General features: G+C 37.5%; 1 protein-coding gene across 17 annotated transcripts in view; it reads left to right on the top strand.

Moving 5' to 3' along the window:
* The window catches only part of PLEKHA5 (pleckstrin homology domain containing, family A member 5), a 209,781-nt gene that overhangs the window by 131,405 nt on the left and 54,993 nt on the right, over window positions 1-23,383 (top strand). For 9 of the 17 annotated variants that reach the window (XM_005866756.2, XM_014540160.1, XM_014540158.1 and 6 more), the window contains exons 6-11: window positions 5,932-6,032; window positions 8,845-8,960; window positions 9,258-9,275; window positions 12,938-13,402; window positions 18,107-18,572; window positions 22,251-22,334. In XM_005866756.2, coding sequence (XP_005866818.1) covers window positions 5,932-6,032; window positions 8,845-8,960; window positions 9,258-9,275; window positions 12,938-13,402; window positions 18,107-18,572; window positions 22,251-22,334 — 1,250 coding nt within the window. Of the gene's footprint in view, window positions 1-5,931; window positions 6,033-6,843; window positions 6,935-8,844; window positions 8,961-9,257; window positions 9,276-12,937; window positions 13,403-18,106; window positions 18,573-22,250; window positions 22,335-23,383 lie in introns of those variants that run through there. The other 8 variants (XM_005866758.2, XM_014540161.1, XM_014540166.1 and 5 more) reach the window with 2 other exon arrangements.

Here is a 23,383-nt window from a genome sequence, read left to right as displayed (position 1 = left end):
ATGAGAAACATCGATCAGCTGCCTCTTGCACGCCCCCTACTGGGGATGTGCCTGCAACCAAGGTACATGCCCTTGACCGGAATCGAACCTGGGACCCTTGAGTCCGCAGGCCGACGCTCTATGCACTGAGCCAAACCGGTTAGGGCTATCTTTAAATTCTTTATTAGTTAAGGAATTACAAATGATGAGATTCTTTTTGCACGTCAGCTCTATCAGGTCTCCTGTAGGTCCACTAAACACCCAGTTCTCCCCAGCAAATGATTTTAGAATATCAAAGACTACTGGATGCATTGCCAAATAAAAAAATTACAAACAAATGTATTCATTCTGATCCCTTCCTGCCCCTCCCCTCCTTTTTTCAACAAACAGTGACAACTCCCTGAAAGATGGAGAAAGTTGTAGGATACATGCCAGGCTATCAGTGTTGCTGGAGAGGAAATAAAGGCATTGGCTTAGGGGTGGAGTAACAGTCTTCATTAACCCTGTCTGGATATCATAAACTCCTTTTTTCTTTAAGTGTTTTCTATTATTAGTACAATTTTAAGTAAATTATTAGTAGAGTGTTAAGTCAGAGCCTCTGTTCATATGCTGTATGGATCTGTTACGTACTACAGAGTTGGTACCCAACAATGAAAGGTGTACATGGGCTGTGCTCTCTATAGAAATCTGCTTCTGCTATAATATAAAATCGTGAATCTGAGCAATCACTTCTTCCCTACTTTAAAGTCGGGTTAGAAACAGTCACAAAAGAATTACATTGTCAACATGTAATTAATAATTTATAACTATTCTAGATAAATATATGACAAAATTTTAGGACCAATCAGCAGTTTTTAAAATTTACTTTGTGATTATACCCAAAAATAGTGGCAGAATTCTGTAGTCATCTATCAAAGCAATAATAAAGCATATTAACCTTCAAAATTTGAAATTTCCAGACTTATATTCATCTTCTCCCCCCACCCCCACTACAAACTGTGGTTGAAAAGTACTGCTGAGTCAGAATTAACTAAACCTATAAATTTTCATTTTGTCGTAGAGATGTTGGTCAGGCTGCAATTTTGGTATTATCTTCAGTTCAGTGCCAAGTATACGCCACAATTTTCCTTAAAGGTTTTCCCTCTTTCAGGAAAGTAAGGAGTTGATATTCAGGCTTTATTCCTAAGCTTATAATTTGTACTTTCCTCTCCTTTTCAGTATATTTATAGACTGTTTAGAGCTTTAAATGAGAACAAGAAAATGTTTGTTACTACTTCTCATGTAAAAATTTCTAAATGTTAAATTGCAACAAAAAACAACACTGAATTCCTTGTAATTTGCTATTGTTATTGCCCATGGAAATGTGCTCATCATCACTTATTAAAATAGAAAAACTTTTTGCTTAATTTGAGAAAAATAAAGGTAAGTTCAGAAGCTATGTTGAGGGTGAGATTCCATATGCGTTTTACATGCAATGTATTAATTAATTTTAGTACGGTCCCCCGACAGGAGGAATGTAAGGGGGGGTGGGGGGGTGCAGAAAGGAAAGAAATAACATTTAACTCACTTCTGTTCTTCAGATGGTTGGAAAGAAGTATACGATATTATATAATTTTACTATTTTATCAACAGAAAATGTCAGGTTTTACATAAAAGCTATCAGATTTTAGTGAGATGATCAGAACAGTTTGCAGTGTTGTTGTTTGAGTGTTTAAGCACATAACATAGATGATCTGTTTCATCTCTTCCTCACAGCCATTTGATAAGGTGGGACATCATGTACTCATTTATACAAAAGGGAACTAAGGGACAGCAAGGTCAATTTGGTGGCCTGAGGTCTCACAACTAGTAAGTGTCAGAGCCAGAATTATCACCCAAGCGCTTCTCTTAATCACAGGTTTTTAGTCCAACCCAGATCTCTCCTGTATGCTGAATACATTGGCCTCATTCATTTTTCCATATCTCTCAAAGCATCTGGTATATTAACACATGGAGTGTGCTGTCAGAATTTTTTGACAGAGCAGTTTGTGTTTCACAGATAGGGAAAATAAGACATAAAGAAAATGAAAGAGAATAAGTGATTTGTTATTTTTTTTTACAATAAGTTGGCAACAAATACCAGTGGAAGCCCAGGTTCCCACTACGCTTTGCAATACAGCAGGCAGATCATGAACCTGCTCTAATAAGTCACTTAGGTTATTCTATCCTATAGTCAGCCTATTGACAAAACTTACCAGGGAACTTAATTCATTCACCACATATTTATTGAGCAGGACCTGCTTTATTTCAGGTGCTGTCAAAACACCAGTGAGCGAAAGCTCTCATGAAGCTTACTTGCTAGAGAGGTCAGAGAGACAGTAAATAAACTCAGAGAAGTAAAATAAATAAATAAATAAAAGACCATGATAGATGCTTTTAGGAAAGTACGGTCATATTATAAAAGTTGGGCCTGGGGGAGAGGTCTCTGGATTGGTACTCTGAGCAGTTTTTGGTGGGTGGTAGTGGTTGTTTTTTCAATCCTCACTGGGGGGCATGGTTAGAGAGAAGAAGGAAAAAAGAGGAGAAACATCAATTAGTTGCCTTCCATTTTTGCCCCGAGTAGGGATTGAACAGGCAACCTTTCAGTGCACAGGACAACACTCAGTTAGCTGAGCCACTCTGGCCTGGCTCAGCAGATATTTTAAATAGCAAGGTCTAAATTACAAGGAGGAGCTGGAGGGAGCACAGTATTCCAGGCAGGAGGAGCAGTAATGCAAAGGCTTTAAGTGTTGGGAATATTGAAGGAGCGGGAAGAAACCAGTGTACCAAGCTGAGGGGCTGGCAGTAGGAAGGAGATGGGTGGGAGAGATGGAGATCGCTCTGATGCAGGACTCTTATTGGTGCTTGATTCTACCATAAAGGCCGTAAGGAAACAATTGGATGTTTTTAAGCATAAGAGTGATTCAAACTGCTACTGGAGAAGGAATTATAAAGGGGAAGGAAGGTAGCAGACACTAGTAGGAGCTATTATGTAGAAATGATGATGGTCTAGTGTGGTAGTTAGCAGTAAACTTTTGATGTGTCAGACCTCTTATTGGGCAGCAGATGCAGAAGTGAACCATGTAAACCCCTCTCCTTATGGAACTCACAGATTAGCTGAAGGAGTGTGAGAGAGAATGTCGTAGTGTTCAGTTAGGTTGAATGACTGTTGACCAGGCCTGTACAAGGAAGGAATTAGGAAAGAAGGGTGATCTAGGCAAAGGACTTAGCGTGGGTGAACAAGGAATGTGTGTAAAATTACACATAGGGCTTATAGTGCTGGAATGAGGGCCATGTCTGAAGACCTGGCAGGAAGTAAAGGCTAAAAAGTAGATCAGAGCATAAAAGGCATTTGTTTGCCATCCTAATGAGTTTAAACTCCGTCTGACTGCAAGAATAACACCAGGATTTGAGTGTACATTTTAGAAAAATCACCAGTGTACATTTTAGAAAAAGCACTTACACCAGAAGCCAAGAGACCAGTTAACAGAGTATTGAAGTATTCTAGGTGAGGAATGATAATTAGTAAGTTTGTATGTATTCCTTATCTTGTTCTCCAACATCTTTAAAGCTGAAGTAGAAATCGGGTATTTAAAATGTCACTTGAATCCAATCAAATTGATGAGATTCTGTGGTTCCTGTCCCAGCTTATGTTCCCAGGAAGCAAGCTCTATGATGGAGATTAATGGCTTATTGGGGAGTATCTGGGGGGCCTCTCCCTGTTGCCGGGAAGGAGGTAGGAGGGGGCAGAGGGAGAAATTGCGCTGCAGTGCAACCTTAAAAGGGCTCAGCTGAGCCCCACAGAGAGTTTGTTCATCTATAAACATGGTTCACCACCTGCCCTTCGTTTGGCAGTATATCACGCCCTCTGGGTGACAGAAAGTAAGGCAGTTATTTAGGTCGGGCTTGATAGAGAACCAAACAGAAGAATGCCCTGATTGGGAACATTTGAAGAATCTAGTAGTGCATGCTCTGGCCGGTGTGGCTCAGTTGGTTGGGTGTCATCCCACGAAGTTCAGGTCCCTGTCAGGGCACATGCCCTGGTTGTGGGCTTGAGGCAGCGAGAGGTTGCTGGCATGCAGGAGGCAGCCAATAGAAGTTTTGCTCTCACATCAATGTTTCTCTCTCTTTGCCTCCCTGTCTCTAAAAAAAATCAATTAAAAATATTTTTTAAAAAAGGATGAAGGTTTTATATGCAGTCTTTAACTTTATATAATAATGGCAATATTTATTGAACACTTGCTATGGACGGAGTGCATTATTGAGTTCTTTATGTCTATTAACTGACCTAGCCCTCACAACAATTCTTTGAGGTAAGTCCTGTTTTCCTTAAATTGCTGGTTGATGAAACTGAGATACACAGCATCAATAACTTGCCTGAGACCTCACAGCTACTTAGTGTCCTGCCGGGAAACAATCCATGATCATACAGGGAAGTGGCCCTGTGCTGTGTTCCCTCTGCATGTCCTGAAATAACTTCAGGAAAGTCTATTTGATTCCATAAGAAGACTATATTATTTGATAATGATTTTTTACTAAAGATGACTTCATGAGCTGTTTCTGATTTGTTTTATATAAATATAAAATTGGATTTAAAATCAGAATGTCACTCATTTTTTTAAATTGTCATATTCTCTATAATTGATGACTTACTTTGTATTTCTTTTTACCATTTAGACTAAATCTGCAGTTTTGTTTTTTCTTCTTTATATTTGTGAGTTACACGTGAATAAGCACAGTATAGTAAAACCAAAATTTTGTTCCATGTTATTAGACAAGCTATAGAAATAATATCTATTTAATGCAGCTCTTTTTATTTTGGAAGTTGGCCATTTATTCTTGTTAAGTTTATGATAATAAAAAAAATGTGGCAAGCAAAATTAAAAAAAATTTCTAGTGGTCTTTTTCATTGATGAGTTCATCAGCCTAATGCATAGCTTTATTAACTTGTCTCATGGGTCTCTAACAACGACCTATGTATTTCAGGTTTTATAAACATCTCTGCCCCCAAACAGAAAGTTAATAACATGAGTCCATACTATGCCAAGATAAATGTTTTATTTTCCTAAGTTTATTTTATGTGCTTGCCTTGTAGGCCTGTAATTTATTCCCACAACTTTATTGTATATCAGAATGACTGGTAAAAGCAAACCGTCAAGGTTATATGTTCTGAAAAGCATAGAATTTTTATAGTATACTTTAAAATATATACTTCCAGGTATATCATTTATTCAAAACTACTTGGAGTTTACATTCTAATGAGAAGAGAAAGATGATTGATGATTGATAGATAGATAGATAGGTAGATAGATAGATAGATAGATAGATAGATAGATAGATAGATAGATGATAGATAGAAACATATAGCATGTCAGAGGTATTGAGGGTGGAGGATAATGAAAGTTCCAGAAAGAAGTGAGGGCTCTAGGAAGCATTTTAAAATGAGTAAAGGAACGCCTTATTGGTGAGTCATTTGAACCAAGACTGTTAGCAGGAGGGCCATGCATTTGTCTGGGCTCAGAATTGTTGGGCATTTTTAATCCTCATAGGAATGTTGGTAGATTAAGTATATAAAGTCCTGTCATTTCTTACATGCTAATATATATTTTCAATAATTCACATGTCAGAGGACTTTGTAAAATTCCATATATATGCCAAACAAATGTATGCTTTTATTTCTAATTGACATTTCTCTGACGTGTGGAGCCAATTTTGATTTGCTTAGGAGAGGGAAACTTGTTGAAAGTAAAGAATATGCTTCTGCTATTTAATATTTTCCCTAAACACCTTATAAAGTACTAGTCTAAACAGTACTTGAATACCATTCATTTATATGTAAAAACCTTTTGATTTGGTCAAAATAAATTTTGAGAAAATTAATTCTGCTTCATGAGGACATTTAAAATTCTAATCAGATATTCAATTATTTCTTAGATGAGAAAGAAGAGGGTATCTTGGGAAGCATACTGTTGCCTAGTTTTCAGATAGCTATGCTTACCTCTGAGGATCACATTAACCGCAAATATGCTTTTAAGGTAAGGAAATAGTCATACTTTTTAATTCTTTGTTTGAATCTTGCATGGATTGAAAAATGGATATTGACCCATAGATTATTACAAAAAGATATTTCAGTTAGTCATTTTTATACTTAAGTATATTAATAGTCTTGTGATTGAAGAGGAGAATGTCACTTTAATTAGGAAGTCATATATTTAGGGGTCAAGTGGCTTTATGTCTATACTTTCAAATGGTTCAAGATAAAGCAAATGTGTAAAAATGCTAATAACTGGTAAATATATAGCTATCAGTGTCCTGGTGATAATTTTACTATTTTTTAAATGTTACTATATGCTTGAATTTTTCATAATAAATTTGGGGGAAGAGTACTATAAGAGACACTAACTATGTTTTTTAACATAATATAAGTATGTACATTTATGATCTTATAGAATATTTGCAAAGATCTTTTTTTTTTTTTAAGTCTTAAGTACATTGTGAGCATCAGGTACTTTTGAGAAAACATTTAAGTTGAGGCGTAAAATGTATTATTAAATCTAGCAGACCTGTGTACCACCCCCTTCCTTGTTAAAAAGTATTCATTTAGAACTGTGTGACACTGACAGTTATTTGACCATGGGTTTAGATTTTTTTTTTTGATAGCTCATTAATTTGACAAAGGTTTGTTGAATTTGTACTATTCCTAGGACATTTTGTTGGGTTCTTAGACTCTTAAAAATATATTAGAATGTTAAAATAGCAGTAAAAGTGACTGTTAAGTGTATTCTCTCTGTAATTATTTGATTTAATTTAAATTTTATCTGTAACAATGATAGTAATTTCTGTTTCAAATCCTCTCTTCTCTGATGTTTCCCTCTGAATTTATGAGCCACTTTTACTACTAAGTCTGTTGATACTGATGCTACTGCTCATCACCATGGTAAGTAGAAACTTCATAGACAATTGTTGAACAGTGTGTGGAACTCAGAGCTAGATAGGGAACTTTGCCATCATCTAGTAAATATTTCCATTTCATAGATGGCAAGCCTGTCAAATCACGAGTGTGGTTTGTTAGTGTCTGAGTCAGGGCTGCAACGGGGTCTTCTTAGCACCAGCCAGTCTTCCTTCCATTGATCAATATATGGGCAGTGGTCTTTATTTATTTCTCCAAAATTCCACTCAGACCAGTTACACTTTGTGGTGGTTTTAATTATTTTAGCGACATACAGCATTTGAGCTATTTCTTTTGTGTGTTTTTCTATTGATTTTTTTTTTTTAAGAAAGAGAGGAAGGGGGAAAAAAAGAGAGAGAGAGAGGAAGGGAGATAGAAACATCAATCAGCTGCTCCTGCATGCCCCTTATCGGGGACCAAGCCAGCAACCTGGGCATATGCCTTGACCAGGAATTAAATTTGTGACCTCTTAGTTCATGGGTAGGTGCTCAACCACTGAGCCATACCAGCCAGGCTCTTTTGAGTTATTTCTATTGATAGTTTTATATCTTTTACATAGTTAAGTGAGATTTGTTGGTTATATAGTTATTTTGATCATTGTTTTTGTTGAATTTATTTATATTCTGGTGCTTTCTGGAAAAAATGTTGAAGTTAATTGACATTGTTGATAAAGCGAGACAGTCAAGATATTAGAATAAAGTTTGTGGTTCCAGATTTATTTCTCTCATCTTTTTATATATTGCAGGCTAACTACATACTTAGTACTCTTTGCCTCATTCTGTTCTGACATAGCCTTTATTTATTGTTCCTTGTTGTTCATTGTCTAATAAGAAACTGTCATGGGCATCTTCAAATGGAAATTAAGAATGCTTCCCCCACAGAATCCCCACCATGACCTGTTTTTGTTTTGTTTTGTTTTTGTTTTACTTTGATGTCACTACTGATGCTGTCCATCTTTGCCTGATCAGCCCCTGGGTTAAGCTGAGCTCAGTGCTCACAACTTGGGTAGCAGTCTCATCAGTACCTTCTTCATTCTGTTTTCCTGTTTCTGGAATAGAGGCACATTGAACCACCATAAAGAAAATCAAACAAACACTACTTACCATTTACATAGGCCTCTTTCCTCAAACCCAAAACATTTATATTTCAACTCTGAAACTTGAGAATAAAAGTTAAAGGGACATACCATTTGGGATTATTGATACATCTGTTATGTTGGTATATAGGTGTCTATAAGGATTAGACAAATGCTTTAACAGTAGTACCTTTTGAGGACTAAAGGAATGTCTAACAAGGGGAAATACTAAGATATGTACATATTTATTTTGTTGCTGGTTTCTGTGGAAAATTTTTTTATGTATTTTTATTTATTTTAGAGAGGAAGGGAGAGGGAGATAGAAATATCAGTGATGAGAGAGAATCATTGATCAGCTGCTTCCTGCAAGCCCCACACTGGGGACCAAGCCCTTAACCCAGGCATGTGCCACGACTGGGAATCAAACCATGACCTCCTGGTTCATAGGTCAATGCTCAGCCACTGAGTCACACTGACCTGGTATGGTAAATTCTTGAATAAAGCATGAATTATAGTAAATGGAAATTGCTAGGGACTTGTACATGGAACAGACACAACTAAGTGCTACATTTTTTGCCTCCTTCCTTCCCATTCTTTTTTTTTTTTTAAAGAAAAATTGTAAAATTAAAAGGAAAAATTAATATTTATACAGTTTCAATGTTGAATTATATTTTTCTTAAATCATTTATTTCTATATCTGTATATATGATAAGTCTGCTCTTTTGAAATTTCATAGTAGTGATCTATGCACAGAACCACTTTTTTTTTTTCCTTTTACAGATCCCATATTCCTATTTAAAGCGATCATGTCATTTTCAATCAGGCAGCCCATCCAAACATGCGGACCTATTATTTCTGCACTGATACAGGAAAGGAGATGGAATTATGGATGAAAGCCATGTTAGATGCTGCCCTGGTACAGACAGAACCTGTGAAAAGGTAAAAAGCTTGTAGGAAAAATAATGGTGATTTCCACTTACATTTTATTCCATGCCTTGTAAGTATGTCATTATCCTAGTACATATCATTTTAGTTTAGTAGTCATTGTATGAAATCATTTCTCAGAAAGCAAGGATTCATTCATGTTTCACATAAAATAACACACCTTACTAAGTTAGTCTGAGATACCACCTGCATTGTTATTCCACCTTTCCTCCTTATTCATTTTCACCTATCATTGTACTGAGGTGAATCCAGAATTCTAACATTCAAACTGAATGTTCTTTCTTCTTACAGAATTACCTTTAATTTCCGGTAAGTACATTTTTAATTGTTATCTTAAAACTACACAAGATAGTTGTTATTGTTTTAAGGTCCTAAATCTAAGAAGAGAATTTATATTCATGAAGTTAATTTTATTATATTTTTAAAATTATGTTGTATGTTTTTAAAGTTTGATAAATTGAAATAAAATTTTGTTATGAGTTTCGGTGGTGTTTTTTTGTTGTTATTTTTTGTTTTTTTGTTTTCAGCATTACCTGGTTAATTGATTGTTTTATGATGAATGTCTCCAGAAAATAATTCATCAAGCATATACATTATTTCTAAATATATCTCCTTTTTGCTGAAATCTACATCCTTTCTTTTAAAACTTCAGCACTTAGATTCTTTGATAATATGAATATGTACTATTAAAATTGATCTGTTATTTTTTTCCCTGCTTAAACATGGATCATTTTAATATTAAACTACATTAAGAACTCGTGAGAGGAAATCTGTTTCTAAAGCTGAATAATGTACTTTAAAAATATTTTTTTATATCCCTATCATTTGAAGAAAGATGTATGATAAAGTTAAAATATTTTTTTCCCAGTCAGCGATAATTGAGCAGGTCTTATAAGGAAAATGCTAACTTGTGCTTCTGGGTTTTTTTTTCTTCTCAGGAAAAAAGAGGATTGTCTTTAGTCTTTTTTAGTGTTCATATAAAGTCTTATGACTTATTGGGTAAAAGACTTACGTTGATGCTATGTATTTGTTTGTTTTTTAAAATGCCAAGTCCAAAGCAACTTAAGTAATCACTATTAATTGAGCCATGGGAAATATAAGGAGCATTAAAAAAAGAAGGCCCATGATTGAACTCAGGACAGATATTTTTAAGAAAAACCACCTCAACTATATGCATATTCTGGATTGAGACCTAATAAAAGGAATTCCATTTGTTAAAATGACCTGAATGCTAGAGAAAATAATGTAGGTGAAAATAATTAATGGAAAATCTCAAAATAATTTTAACTTTAAAGTAAAATTGTTAGGGTATTATTTAGAATTCAGAAATCAACATAATAATTGAAATATTTGATTTCCAAATGCTTTCAGTATTATATATTGTACTTTATTATCTCAGAATTTTAACTTTTCTTTTCTGATTCTTTCCACTCTAAAAACTTATAACTACTCATAATTTAGGGTAATAAAGATGACAGTCAATATTTTGGTTTGACTCCTGGTAACCTGTTACGTGCCCGTAACAATTTTTAGCCCATTGTGTGGTTAGCCAGGAATTATTGAACACCACCTATGTGCCCAGCCTGATGTCAGTCACTGTTGCCATGTAGAAATTATTTTTTACTTTGCTTCTAGCTGTTGTATTTTTATCCTGCCCTGTTAATATTGATTATTAAAACTGAAGGTACCTAATTATTGTCATATTTCATTTCATTACTATTGGGAGATTTTCTTTGCTTGTTTTTAGGGTAATGGGCTCTCTTTCCTAAATGGCCAGAATACTTAGAAGTATTTATTAAGGCTTATCAACTAAGACATAAAAACATTCAGTTTTTAACTAGATAATTCATTGCTTCTGAATTCCTACTAAAGTATTTAAGCTGTGAACAATAACATAGTCCCCTAGTATGCCGATCATTGGTGGAATAAAGCAATCTAAGCATAATAGACATTCTCTGAATAATTTCCATCTCCGTGGCCTATTATTTTCATTTTCTATATTTGCATGTATCTTCTACAATAACTTAAATGTCTCTTTTTAAAGTTAAATCACAAGCTTTACATCAGTTATGTTATCCTAGCATACATTTCCGAATCAGTTTTATTCCAGTTAGAGAAAAGTCAGCATATGTGATTTTTTTATAGACATGAGAACTAGGACAATAAAGTCGAGGTTCTCAGGGTGACTTGAACTGCAGCACCATTGAAGGGTCCCTCTGCCCGGAAGGTGAAGTGGGAGAACAGTTAGGGAACACACGGTGTAAAGCTGCGTGCTGCTAAGGCCAGTCTGCCTGGTCCCCGAGATGCCCACTCCTGGCGCTGTCTCGGGCCCCGACCCTGCCTCTGTGCTCAGGGCACGGCTGCCCTACCTCCGCCAGCCGGTCCCCCAGCGCCTTGACCATGATGCTGCTATAGTCGTCACCCTGCTCCTCGTAGGCGCGGCTCAGCTCCTCCACCCCGAAGCAGGCGACAGCAAACAGGCCCAGGTAGTCCCGGAGGCCCGAGTGCAGCGGCGCGATGAAGTCCGCAAGGCAGAGGTACGGGTCTGTGCTGGCAGAATCCTTCTCCGCCTGAAATCAAGGGGGGGGGGGGGGGGGGGGGGGGCATAAGACAAAAGGCAATGCAGTTCTAGTTTAAAATATAGCTTTAGATAGACTAGAAGTAACTAAGTTAAAAAAGTCTTTTCAGATATTTGATATTTGTGATAAAAATTCCTTCCCACCCCACCTCCAAATTTAGGATGAGTGTGCCTTTGTGGAAGTCTTCTGACTATTGTCTTTCAAGGGGAAGGCGCTCCATAGCATATCAGTAAATTTTCTCAGTATCTAATATTGCTTCCAGTCTAGATGCTGTACATTTTATCTAACCTGAATATAGGGGTAGTCCATAACTTTACTGCAAGAAAAATAGTCCCATTTCATTTTTGCCTCATTGATCATATTCCAAACTACCTACCGATCAATAGCTGTGTATTATGGATTATTGTCTGCACATCACTGGAACTGGCAGCAGTGGCACACTTAGGATTGAACAGCATTTTTACGTATTGAAGTGTGGCCAGTTCCTGAAAGGCTCCCAGCATTGATCTTGGCCATTTCATGCAGATTCAGACACTCAGCTTGACCTTGACAGAGCCTGGAAGCCATTGGTCTCAGGGCAGCTGATGCTCATCATAAAGACGTAGAGATAGCTACTGGGATGGTGAGCGGTAAAACTGTCCAGTGGTCCAGACACACACAGTTAAGTGACACACCCTTCTAGTGAAAGATGGACATAGGATGCCAGATTCTAATCCAAAATTGCTTGATGGAATGGGGTGATAATAAATGTGGCAGCCACCAATGTACTCCTCTGGTCCTCATAACATCCTTCAGTTATCCCCATTTGCCAAAAAGGAGATTGAGGCACAGTCATTTTCTACGCCTTGCCCAAAGACAGACATGGCTAGTATGAGGTAGAGCTGAGAGCTGAGTGTGTGCCGTCTGGCTCCAAGAGCTATTAACCAAAACTCAGATCCTCTTGAATATGAACAGAGTTGGTTAGTCATGTGGTTCAGATCTCTGATAGCACCAGACTATAATTTCCTGGTGTCATCATTTCCACAAACCAGACTCATGTTTGTCTCATGATGAATTAACCCTCCTGGCTGGACGCTATGTTGTTTATTTCAAATGGCTAGTTGCTGCGGTCCTTTAAATGTGGATTTTGTGGTTTCACTGCGAAGGGGCAATCTTATTTGCTTTCTTTCCAGATTTCTAATGGTGGGTACACTCACCACTTTTTACTCTCTGTATGTTTTGTTTCATACAGAGGATTTGTACAGGCTTGTCCTCAGTGACCCTTTTAGGTGTGTGTTTTTTGTTTTTGTTTTTTTAAGTAAAAGGTAATTTTACATCTTTCCTAGATTGAATCTCAGAAATAATATGTCCATTTTTCATCTGACCCACTATGATTTTCTTCTCTGATTTCAGAGTGGACAAGATCACATCTGAAAACGCACCAGCAAAAGAAATCAATAACTTTCCCAACCATCGAGTGCTGATTAAACCAGAGGTCCAGAATAACCAGAAAAACAAGGAAATCAGCAAAAGTGAAGAAAAAAAGGCATTAGAAGCTGAAAAATATGGATTTCAGAAGGATGGTCAAGATAGACCTTTAACAAAAATTAATAGTGTCAAGTTGAATTCCCTGCCATCTGAATATGATGGGTCAGCAGGCCCGGCTCAGACCGGGCACTACAGGCCAGCCAATGTGAATAGTTCAGAGAACAAAACAGTCAATGTTAGCCTGGCGGATCTCAGAGGGGGCAGTCACCCGAACGCAGGGCCCTTCCACCCAGAGGCTGACCGCGTCATACAGAGAACCAACTCAATGCAGCAGTTGGAGCAGTGGATTAAAATCCAGAAGGGGAGGGGTCAGGAAGAAGAAGCCAGGGGGTAAGTGTCGTGTTGTTACGTGTTATGAGCCTATGTTTCTTTCATGCTGTGTTGGGGGAGGTTGGCTTCTGAGATGCCAGTTAAAGGTATTACTTTACATTGTGATTTAGATATTATAGTTTTGTTACTGTATCTTTTTTATAGAATCAAATGTGTGTGTTTTTTTTCTCTGTCTCCTATTGTCACCGCCCAACTTTACTAATAATGACAAGGAGTTATTCTCCTGTGGCGCAGCACAGGTTGTGGGTAGAGATCATGTTTGTTTGGGATAAGGATGAGAGTAAGACCTATTCCTCCCTCTCCCCCTCTCCCCTCCCTCCCTCCTCTGACTGTCTTCCATTGGTAACTTGTGCAGAGATCTCCTGTGGCAAGTAACGGAAGTAAAGGCTTATGCTCTCTAGTTCTCCATCTCCTTCCCTGACTTGCTTAACTCGTAATACACGTGACTAAGTACTATATTTATTCATATAAGCATTCATCATTCATGTACACACATGTTCTTTCATATATTTATTATGAGGTACTATGTGCTAATCATGAGGCCAGAAAATAAAACAATGAAAAGGTGCAGTCCAGATTTCTCCCAGAGGTTCTTATCTAGGAGGGGAGAAAGTTAAATAAACAAGTGCAGTACCTAGTGACAAATACAATGGAGGAAGAACAGGATGCTATAAGGACATGTTTCAGGGACTGCCAACACAGTCCAGGGGTTCACACAAAAACTTTCTGGAGGAACAGGATACAGTCGACATATAAAGATATGCTCACGTTGGTTTAGATAGGCAGAAATACAGATTAGATAGAGAGCAGGAAAAGGAATCCAAAGACATCCAGTGTAGCTTAGGTACAACTGCTGCAATGCTGGATGAGAAACAAGGCTGGAGAGATAAGCAGGAATATATGTATTCAGATTTGTGTTCCAGAAATATATGTGTTCAGATTTGTGTTCCATTCTGGCTACAGAATCTGGAGAATAAATTGGAGGAAGTTCAAAAGCTATTGGAGTAACTGAAATAAGGAGCGGGGCGGGGGGATGTGATGTGTTCAAGATACATTTGACTTGTCTAGTTGAGTGCTGGAACGTGCTTGATTGCAAATTGGTCTCACTCAAATCTGGTTTGAGTGATTGAGCAAAATCAAGAAAGACGCCCTGCTCTGGGGGCCTGATCATCAAAGTTGTCTGGTGCCTTTTACTGCGCAGAAAAGATTTGGGAAGAGAGGAGGTAATGAATGATTGCACAGGTTAAATTAAGGGGTGGAGGGGAAGGAGTAGGGGACTGTCTGCAAAGGAGACAAAAATGAAGGCCAGAGGAAATGGAGGAAAAGCAGGTACCTACGGGATGAGAAAAAGTGTTCTGTCGTTTGTCGGGAATTTAATGATGCAAAATTTAAAAAGTACTCTAATGTACTGGCATATGCACATAAAAATTAACTTCAGAGTTACTGTAACTCTTACCTCTCAGTAGTAGAAAACCAGAAAACAAAGGCATTAATGTTTTTGATTAAATGAAGATTAACTTATTTTAATAGTGGAACTCCTAAGATATAGGAAGGTGCATCCAGTTTGCTCGGTTGTCATGGCTGACATCCGCAGTTATCGGCTGAAGTCTGTCTTCTGCTCAGCAACACAGCTCAAAAGCCTGGGTGCACGTGGCTCCATCTTTTGTTAGCTCCACCAAGGTGCAAAAACATTCTCCAGTGATGTGTGGTTCACTCCCATATTCTTCCTCCCCACCATCCATGCTCCCTTCTCTAACTTTCCCAAGGGAGAATTGTCAGAAATATTTGCTATTTCCCAAAAGTAAAATTTGATTAGACCGAAGAGGAGCCAGAGGTTGTTCTGGGAAGAAAAGAAAGAATGTTTGGAAATACTTATAAAGGTAGTAATCATTTTCAGGAAACAACAATAAAAATGCCAGCCAAAGATTTGCAGAATGTGCACCCAGCAAGTCAAATCTCACTTCTTTGTGGAATCATTTTCTACAAGTAAAATCATACTTTCTTCTTTTTTTTAATATATTTAATTGATTTTTTTACAGATGAGAAGGGAGAGGGATAGAGAGTTAGAAACATCGATGAGAGAGAAACATCGATCAGCTGCCTCCTGCACTCTCCCTACTGGGGATGTGCCCACAACCAAGGTACATGCCCTTGACCGGAATCGAACCTGGGACCCTTCAGTCCACAGGTTGACCCTCTATCCACTGAGCCAAACTGGTTAGGGCAAATCATACTTTCTTACTGTTGAAAGTTAAAAGGGTTCAACAGCTATCTGGGAGTTAGTTTTAAAATGGATGAGCATTACGATTAGTTCTCAAGCACTTTTAGGTCCCTTGATGGGTATAATTACCATCCATAAAAACTTTTTGTGACTTTTTTTTTCCCCGAAGGCAGCTTCTGAAGGCTGCTGGCCTGAGGTTATTTTGAGCTAAGGTTTCTCTGCCTTGCTCTTCCAGCTTTGGCTTCACTGGCTAGTGTCCAGTATGGACCATTGAGATATATCATCTCCATTATTATATAAACCTCATACTGGAAAAAAAAATAGTTGTGATGTCTTATAATGAAATAATTTAATTTTTATTGGTGGTAAGAAGCCTAATGGCAGTTCATGGTAATAATTTATTTTGTAAAACTTTAAGAAAGGCTTGCTTTTATTGTTCAAGTTCTGGTAGCAAGAAAACAGGTTTACTATGTAGTCAAAGAGTAGATCCCTGCATCTGTGAACAGAGCTTTCAACTTTCTTTGTGAGTGGGGGGCACTGCTAAGATGCACGGGGCCTTAAGCCATTGTTCTGCTTGGCGGAATCCCAGGGCCTGGGTTTTCACGGTGCTTGACAGGCGCTGCTGGTGAATGGAGCACTAACCTGACGAAGGAGCCTCCAGGGTTCCTTTTTTAAGCTTTCACTTAAAAGTAAATCACATTTTTCCTTAATTTGAATTTCTTTGGGGAAGACCACAGAAGGAAACTGTAGTTTTTGAAAAAACAGTTCTCAAAATGCTGAACAGGATATGGGATAAAAATAAACTTACTTGATCAATAACCTAGTTTTTTAAAACTCCCCAAAAGTGGTCCCAAAGATGGCAGAGGAGGCTTTTAAACTTTGTGGTCATTAATTAGGCAAGCTGAGTAGGAAAACAGCCTGTGTTAATGATCATATGATGGGCTTACAGTTCAAGTTCAGTACACATTGCTATAACAGGGTGCAGCTCACAGGTTAGGACCACTTCAGAGCACTGACAGGTGTCTGGTGTGATTATATTTTCTGAACTGGAATCTACACATTAGTTTATAGGCAGTTTTTAGTGTGTTTTAATTGACAATGTACGCCCCTTCCTTATATAATTGTAAACGATCTTTTCACATATTTCCAAACTTGATATAAATTTAATAACATTTATATTTTCAGTGTCTGCTTCTGTGATATAGTTTAGTGCCCAATCCAGAGCCTTTTGCATGTCAAGGCCACTCTAGTATTTCTTGAGTTTATGAAGGAGCAAGTAAATGAAGGTAAATTACCTTAATACTAGAGCAGAATTCCTTGAATGGCATCAAATTCCCCTGACTGACAAGCTTCCTAAGCAGATAGCCATGGGTTGCCAACTCTGGCCTTTTTTTCAAGGGGGAACAGGGAGGGAGACCAAACGGGAAATGGGAATCTATGGAAGGAAAGCAGCAAAGAATGGAGCTTTTTATACTGGTCATATCGGAGCAGTGGTACTTCAGCCCCAGCGTCAACCAGATGGTCGGCCTCGCTGCAGTGTTTCTCATCTAGGAGGCTTTGTTCCATTTTGAGCAAGCCCGTTATGAGTGGAGACATTGAAAAGCTAAAGAACAATTAGCATGATGAAGGAAATTTAGTTTAGGGAAAAGGTTGAAAAAATTGAACATATTTTGAATACAGAATAAGATGTGGGGTTTTCAAGCTGTAATAGAACTTGGTGATAAAATCATCTTCTAGATAAGAAAACCAAATCCCCCAAATTTTCAGTTGGCCAGATTTTGTTCTCATTTTTATGTCTGAAATGTTGTGTTTTAAGTATTTTGCCTTTAAATTTTTAGCTTTAGCTTTAAGTGATTTTTATTTTTCAAGTTAAGAAAAGTAATCAAGGGAAATTACTTCTTTAAAACACAAATGTACTGATGTGCCTTTTCCATGATCATGCTTTCTGAAGGAAAGGGTACAGTAGAATAGCCACATAGACCTGCAATTAATTGTTCATTTCCTGTCTTCATGTTCTTTGGGCACAACTCAGACACTTCGGTCTTCCATCCATATACAGAAATCCTATTTAACTGTCTGGAGATATGTCTGAGAATGAGATTCTAGGATTTTGTTTTTTATACAAAAACAAATAAGATGTGAAACAAATATGGGATTAGATATTGAATATTGAATATTAGTTATAAAAGAAGTATAAATATTCTTCTTTAAACCAAACTGTACATTGTGCAGGACTAATGGTCTTTTATGTAAGTGACATAGATGCTGTTTACATAATGTCCTAAATCCATCAAATTAAATTTTATGAAAAGATTAAAATGTGTTCATTATAACGTATGCCTTGTATAATATTCAATGTTTTAATCTTTCAAAAAAAAAAAAAACAAGTCCTCAGATATATTCTACTTACCAGAAGAAAAAAAATACAGAATCTGGAAAGCAACTCTCCCCTTCATTTTTACATTTCAATTCTTTTATTTTAGAGTAATTTCTTACCAAACATTACCAAGAAATATGCCAAGCCACCGAGCCCAGGTCGTGGTCCGATACCCTGAAGGTTATAGAACACTCCCGCGAAACAGCAAGACCAGGCCTGAGAGTCTCTGCAGTGTAACCCCGTCCCCTCATGACAAAACAGTGGGACCTGGAGCAGAGGAGAAGCGAAGGTCAATGAGAGACGACACGATGTGGCAGCTGTACGAGTGGCAGCAGCGTCAGTTCTACAATAAGCAGAGCACCCTCCCTCGGCACGGGACTCTGACCAGTCCTAAGACCATGGTTAATATTTCGGACCAGACAATGCACTCGATTCCCACCTCACCTTCCCATGGGTCAATAGCTGCGTATCAGGGATACTCCCCTCAACGGACCTACAGATCAGAGGTGACCTCACCAATTCAGAGAGGAGATGTGACGATAGACCGCAGGCACAGGGCCCATCACCCTAAGGTAAATGTCCTCTAATCTTGTGTCAACTGCTACTTTATGCATGCCGTGGTGTGTGGGTTTTTTCTAGTACACTAGTCTTTTATTTATTCATTCATTTATTTTTATATATTTTTGTTGTGTGTTTATTTTTATTTTTGAAGTAATTTTAAACTCACAGAACAGCTGCAATGAATGTGAGGCCAGAAAATAGGGAGGAACAGGCAAGGTAGCTCCTTTTTTTGTTTTAAAAATGAAGGAAGAATGTTCTGCAGTGTCAAAATCTCATGCATCAAACCTCTCAGGAGCACAGGAACAGTTCTTGAGCGGATGCATTATGCATTCTCCTGCTTGGTAGCGTATCCCATCAGCTTTCCATGTAAGTTAGTACCACATGCATATCTATTGGCTCTTCACTCACTTGCAGATTCTACACCTGCCAACCTCATCTCCTAACCACCAGCTGAGTATATGGCATATTGACATGTCTCCTTACATACTAATTTAATATTGGGATAACAATGCTTACTGGTATGTACTTCTAAAAAATTGAGTTTAAGAGATCATGTTTTAATTTATATCTTAAGTTAGTTAAAGCATTGCTTAGCAGATTATTAGAAGTGACTTCAGAGAGCTTTTGTCGATCAGCTTCTCTTAATGCTAAAGAGTTTCGATCAGACAGCCTGTTCTCCGATGTCTGTCCTGTCATTTTCTTTTTAATTATAAAGCATTTCTTGCTTTATACCATTTTAAGATACACTTGTTCTTATCTTTATGATAGGCTGAATCTTTCCGTTATATCATTGTCTAACGCAGTGATGGCGAACCTATGACACGCGTGTCAGAGGTGACACGCGAACTCATTTTTTGGGTTGATTTTTCTTTGTTAAATGGCATTTAAATATATAAAATAAATATCAAAAATATAAGTCTTTGTTTTACTATGGTTGCAAAGATCAAAAAATTTCTCTATGTGACATGGCACCAGAGTTAAGTTAGGGTTTTTCAAAATGCTGGCATGCCGAGCTCAAAAGGTTCGCCATCACTGGTCTAAGGCCTCTGCTTGCTTTTTCCGTAAATAAGAGTTCGCTAGAAATTGACAGATCAGTCAGGAAGTTTCTGATGGGAGGAAGTGAGCCTCTCTTTGAACTTCATTGTCACAAAGTTTTGTGTTTGTCACTTTGTACATCCAAAGGCACATCATATGTGATAAAGATACTAACAATATTCAAGAGAAATCTGATCAAATACAACTTATTAATGTGTGGTTGAAAAGTGTTCTCATTTATTAGTATTTTTTGTATTCTTGGCCAAAATTTATCATCTGTATTTTGTTTGTTTGTTTTTCAATCCTCACCCGAGGATATTTTTCCATTGATTTTTAGAGAGAGGGGAAGACAGAGAGAGACATCGATTGGTTGCCTCCTGCACTCAGAAGGCGCCTACAACTGAGGTACGTGCCCTTGACCGGAATTGAACCAGGAACCCTTTGGCCCGCAGGCTGACGCTCTATCCACTGAACCAAACCGGCTAGGCCTATCATCTGTTTTAACAATAAATATTAAATGAATATGTGCTCTTTATTCAGTTCCCTGTTAACTCCTCCTCCCAAATAAACTTCTCCAACATTGCCAATTCCCCCAACCCCGCGGCACGGGACTCTGACCAGTCCTAAGACCATGGTTAATATTTCTTTGATCTTATCTTTGATGTGATCAGTGGTTCTCGAAGTATGGCCAATAGACCCCTGGGAGGTGGGGTTTCCCTGAGGGTCCCCTTGGTTCTTTCAGGCAGCCTGTAAGTAAGTTCAAAACTATTTTTATAATAATGATAAGGCATTTTTCATTGTGTTACCGTTTTCAAAGAGTGCACAAGCAATGGTGGGTAGAAGTACTGTTACCTTAGCCTAAATCGAGGGAAGGGCTCCAAACCACGCTAGAGGTCATTGTATGCCATATACTTGCAGTAAAAATAAATAAAGGAGCAGTTTCACTTAAGAATCCCTTTGAGCCCTGGCCAATGTGGCCCAGTTGGTTGAGTGTTGGTTCCATGTTCCAAAAGGTTGTAGGTTAGATTCCCGATCAGGGCACATGCCCAGGTTTTGGGCTTGATCCTCAGTAGGGGGCGTGCAGGAGGCATCTGATTGATGTTTTTCTCTGTCTCTCTACCTCTCCCTTTCTCTCTCTCTAAAATAAATAAAAACATTTCAAAAAAAGAATCCTTTTGATAAAACAGTAAAGGATAATTTTATCATTTTAATATTCTGTGTGATGAAATGAGAAATATACTTCAAGCATTTCTATTGCGTACCAGAGGACTAATGGTTGTCTCCCAGAAAAACACTTGCATGATTATTTGAGTTGCAAGTTGAACTAGCTGATTTTTTTTTTTCATGAAACACCATTTTTACTTGAAAGAATGAATGACAGACAAAGTATAGTGTTAGTATTTGAACGAATGACAGACTTAGTATTTGACAGACACTTCTCAAAGTGAAATGTTAGCCTGTCACTTCATGGAAAGCACCTGACAGTATCTGTCACTGATGGCAACATTCGAGCTTGCAAGCAAAAATTAGAATTTTGGAAATCTCATATCTGCCTCTGTGAGCTTGCTAGCTTCCCAGTGCTTCAAGATCAGTGGTAGTAATAACAAATGTGCATTACTGGTGCTGTATGCTGAGATATGTCAACTTGGGAACATCTGCATAACTCACTAAACCAGTATTTTCCACATGACCAATGTTTGATACTACAAATTCATGAATGGATGGGAGAGTCATTTAAACTGCAAATAGACTAATGGATGTTACTGTACCAGAGTACGAAAAGTTGATTGATATAGTTTCAGATACCACTTTGCAACTAACCTTTAAGAAAATATCACTTTTCAAGATTTAGTGTAATTTCAAAGATACTTACAGTTATCCAAAAAAGCTATTAAAGTTCTCTTTCCTTTTCAATATATATGTACATATTGTAGGTGGGACTTTCTTTGTGTACTTCCACTAAAAAAGATTATCACAGTAGATTGAATACAGCAGCAAATATGAAAATATAGCCAGACATTAAAGAGATTTTCAAAACTGTAAAACAGGCCCTAACTGGTTTGGCTCAGTGGATAGAGTGTCGGCCTGCGGACTGAAAGGTCCCAGGTTCGATTCCAGTCAAGGGCATGTACCTTGGTGCGGCATATTCCCCAGTAGGAGGTGTGCAGGAGGCAGCTGATCAATGTTTCTTTCTCAGGGATATTTCTAACTCTCTATCCCTCTCCCTTCCTCTCTATAAAAAATCAATAAAATATAGTTTAACAAAAAAAAAACACCTGTAAAACAAGTAATCCCTCTTGTCACTAAATTTTCTTTTTAAGGATATAAAGGGCTCCTGAGATCAATAAGTTTGAGAACCACTGAGCCAGACGATAGAGAATTACTCTGTCGGCATCCATATTTTAGTCAAGAAATTTTAGTATCTATCTTTTGGGTTGGTTTTTTTTTTAGGAAGATGATTTTATTTATTTACTTTATTTGTTTTTCTATCACCATTTCTTCCCACAACCCATATCCTTTTCCACCTCCACCAGTACCTATCTTCTTTCATAAGCACTACAGCAATTTTTAAATGGTATTCTACAATATAAATGTAAGATTTCTCGTTGCTGACATTGACCACAGAAATGTATATTGTGCCTTTATTTTCCCAGCATGTCTATGTGCCTGACAGGAGGTCAATGCCCGCTGGCCTGACTTTACAGTCTGTCAGTCCCCAGAGCCTCCAAGGCAAAACAGTGAGTATGATACCTCTGTTTACCATATCATGTTTTATGCATGTGCTAACGTGATGGCACATATCTGACATAGCTTGTAAGTTTGAATTTTCAGACCGGTGCCTCCCAAAGAAAAGCCATGGATATTTTTGTGGAAGAGAATGCTCATCAGAAGAATTTGGAATCATGTAGCCATTTCAGAGTCCAGCTGGATGGCTCTCCCTAAAATGTCTGACTGCCTCCGTATAAGATTATATTTTCAAGTTTTATTGTAGAACCTGAGTGGGTTTCCTATTGTGTTGGGTGTCGATCCCCTCATCCTTAAAACAGAAGTTGGAATAGGTCATTAGTGGAGCCAATTCAGCAAGCAACCATGTGTAGTCAAACTATAAGCCTAAGAAGAAGTTTCTCCTGTGGATTTTTACATAGATTAACTACTCTAGAGCAGAATAAAAACATAATTTGCATATTTATGAAGAGAAAGAGAGACTATAAAAATACTTAACCATTATCATTTTATTGTCAGTGTTATGTTCAAGTTGAGAAGGAGCTATATTATCAGGACACTGTTATTCAAGTTAAAGAGAAAAGATGACTTTTCATCATTTTATTTTAATGGCATTCTTTTATCAGGAGAACTATGCTTTAGTATCAGTAGGTAGTTTCACTTTCTGTGGAGATGGTGATTTGAAGACCTATATACTGTAGTTGTTCCTTATTTAAAAGTCTCTTCCTGCAGTAATCAGAACAAATTCATCTTACATGTATTTTACAAACATTCTTTTATCTTTTACACACTTAGGTATAAGGATGATTCCCTGGTTTTAAATTACTTGCTGTTTGTTCAAGGTTAAAATATTGCTTGACTAAAATTAAAAACTTTTCGATGTTGCAATTTTAAAGTATTAAATTGTAAATCTAACAAACAGACATTAGACATAAGATAATGCTAAATATCATACTATAAAATTTTCGCTTCTGCCTTGCTCCCTCTAGTGGGTATTTAGGATAAAAATTATTTAGCATCTACTTTTGAGGGAGTCAGATGTGCCTCTTTTTATTTTGATTCA

Source organism: Myotis brandtii, unplaced genomic scaffold (genome assembly GCF_000412655.1).
Source record: "Myotis brandtii unplaced genomic scaffold, ASM41265v1 scaffold237, whole genome shotgun sequence".
In the NCBI taxonomy this organism is placed as follows: Eukaryota; Metazoa; Chordata; class Mammalia; order Chiroptera; family Vespertilionidae; genus Myotis; species Myotis brandtii.
The sequence above is the reverse complement of the archived record's forward strand: the minus strand, read 5'-3'. Positions and strand labels throughout refer to the sequence as shown.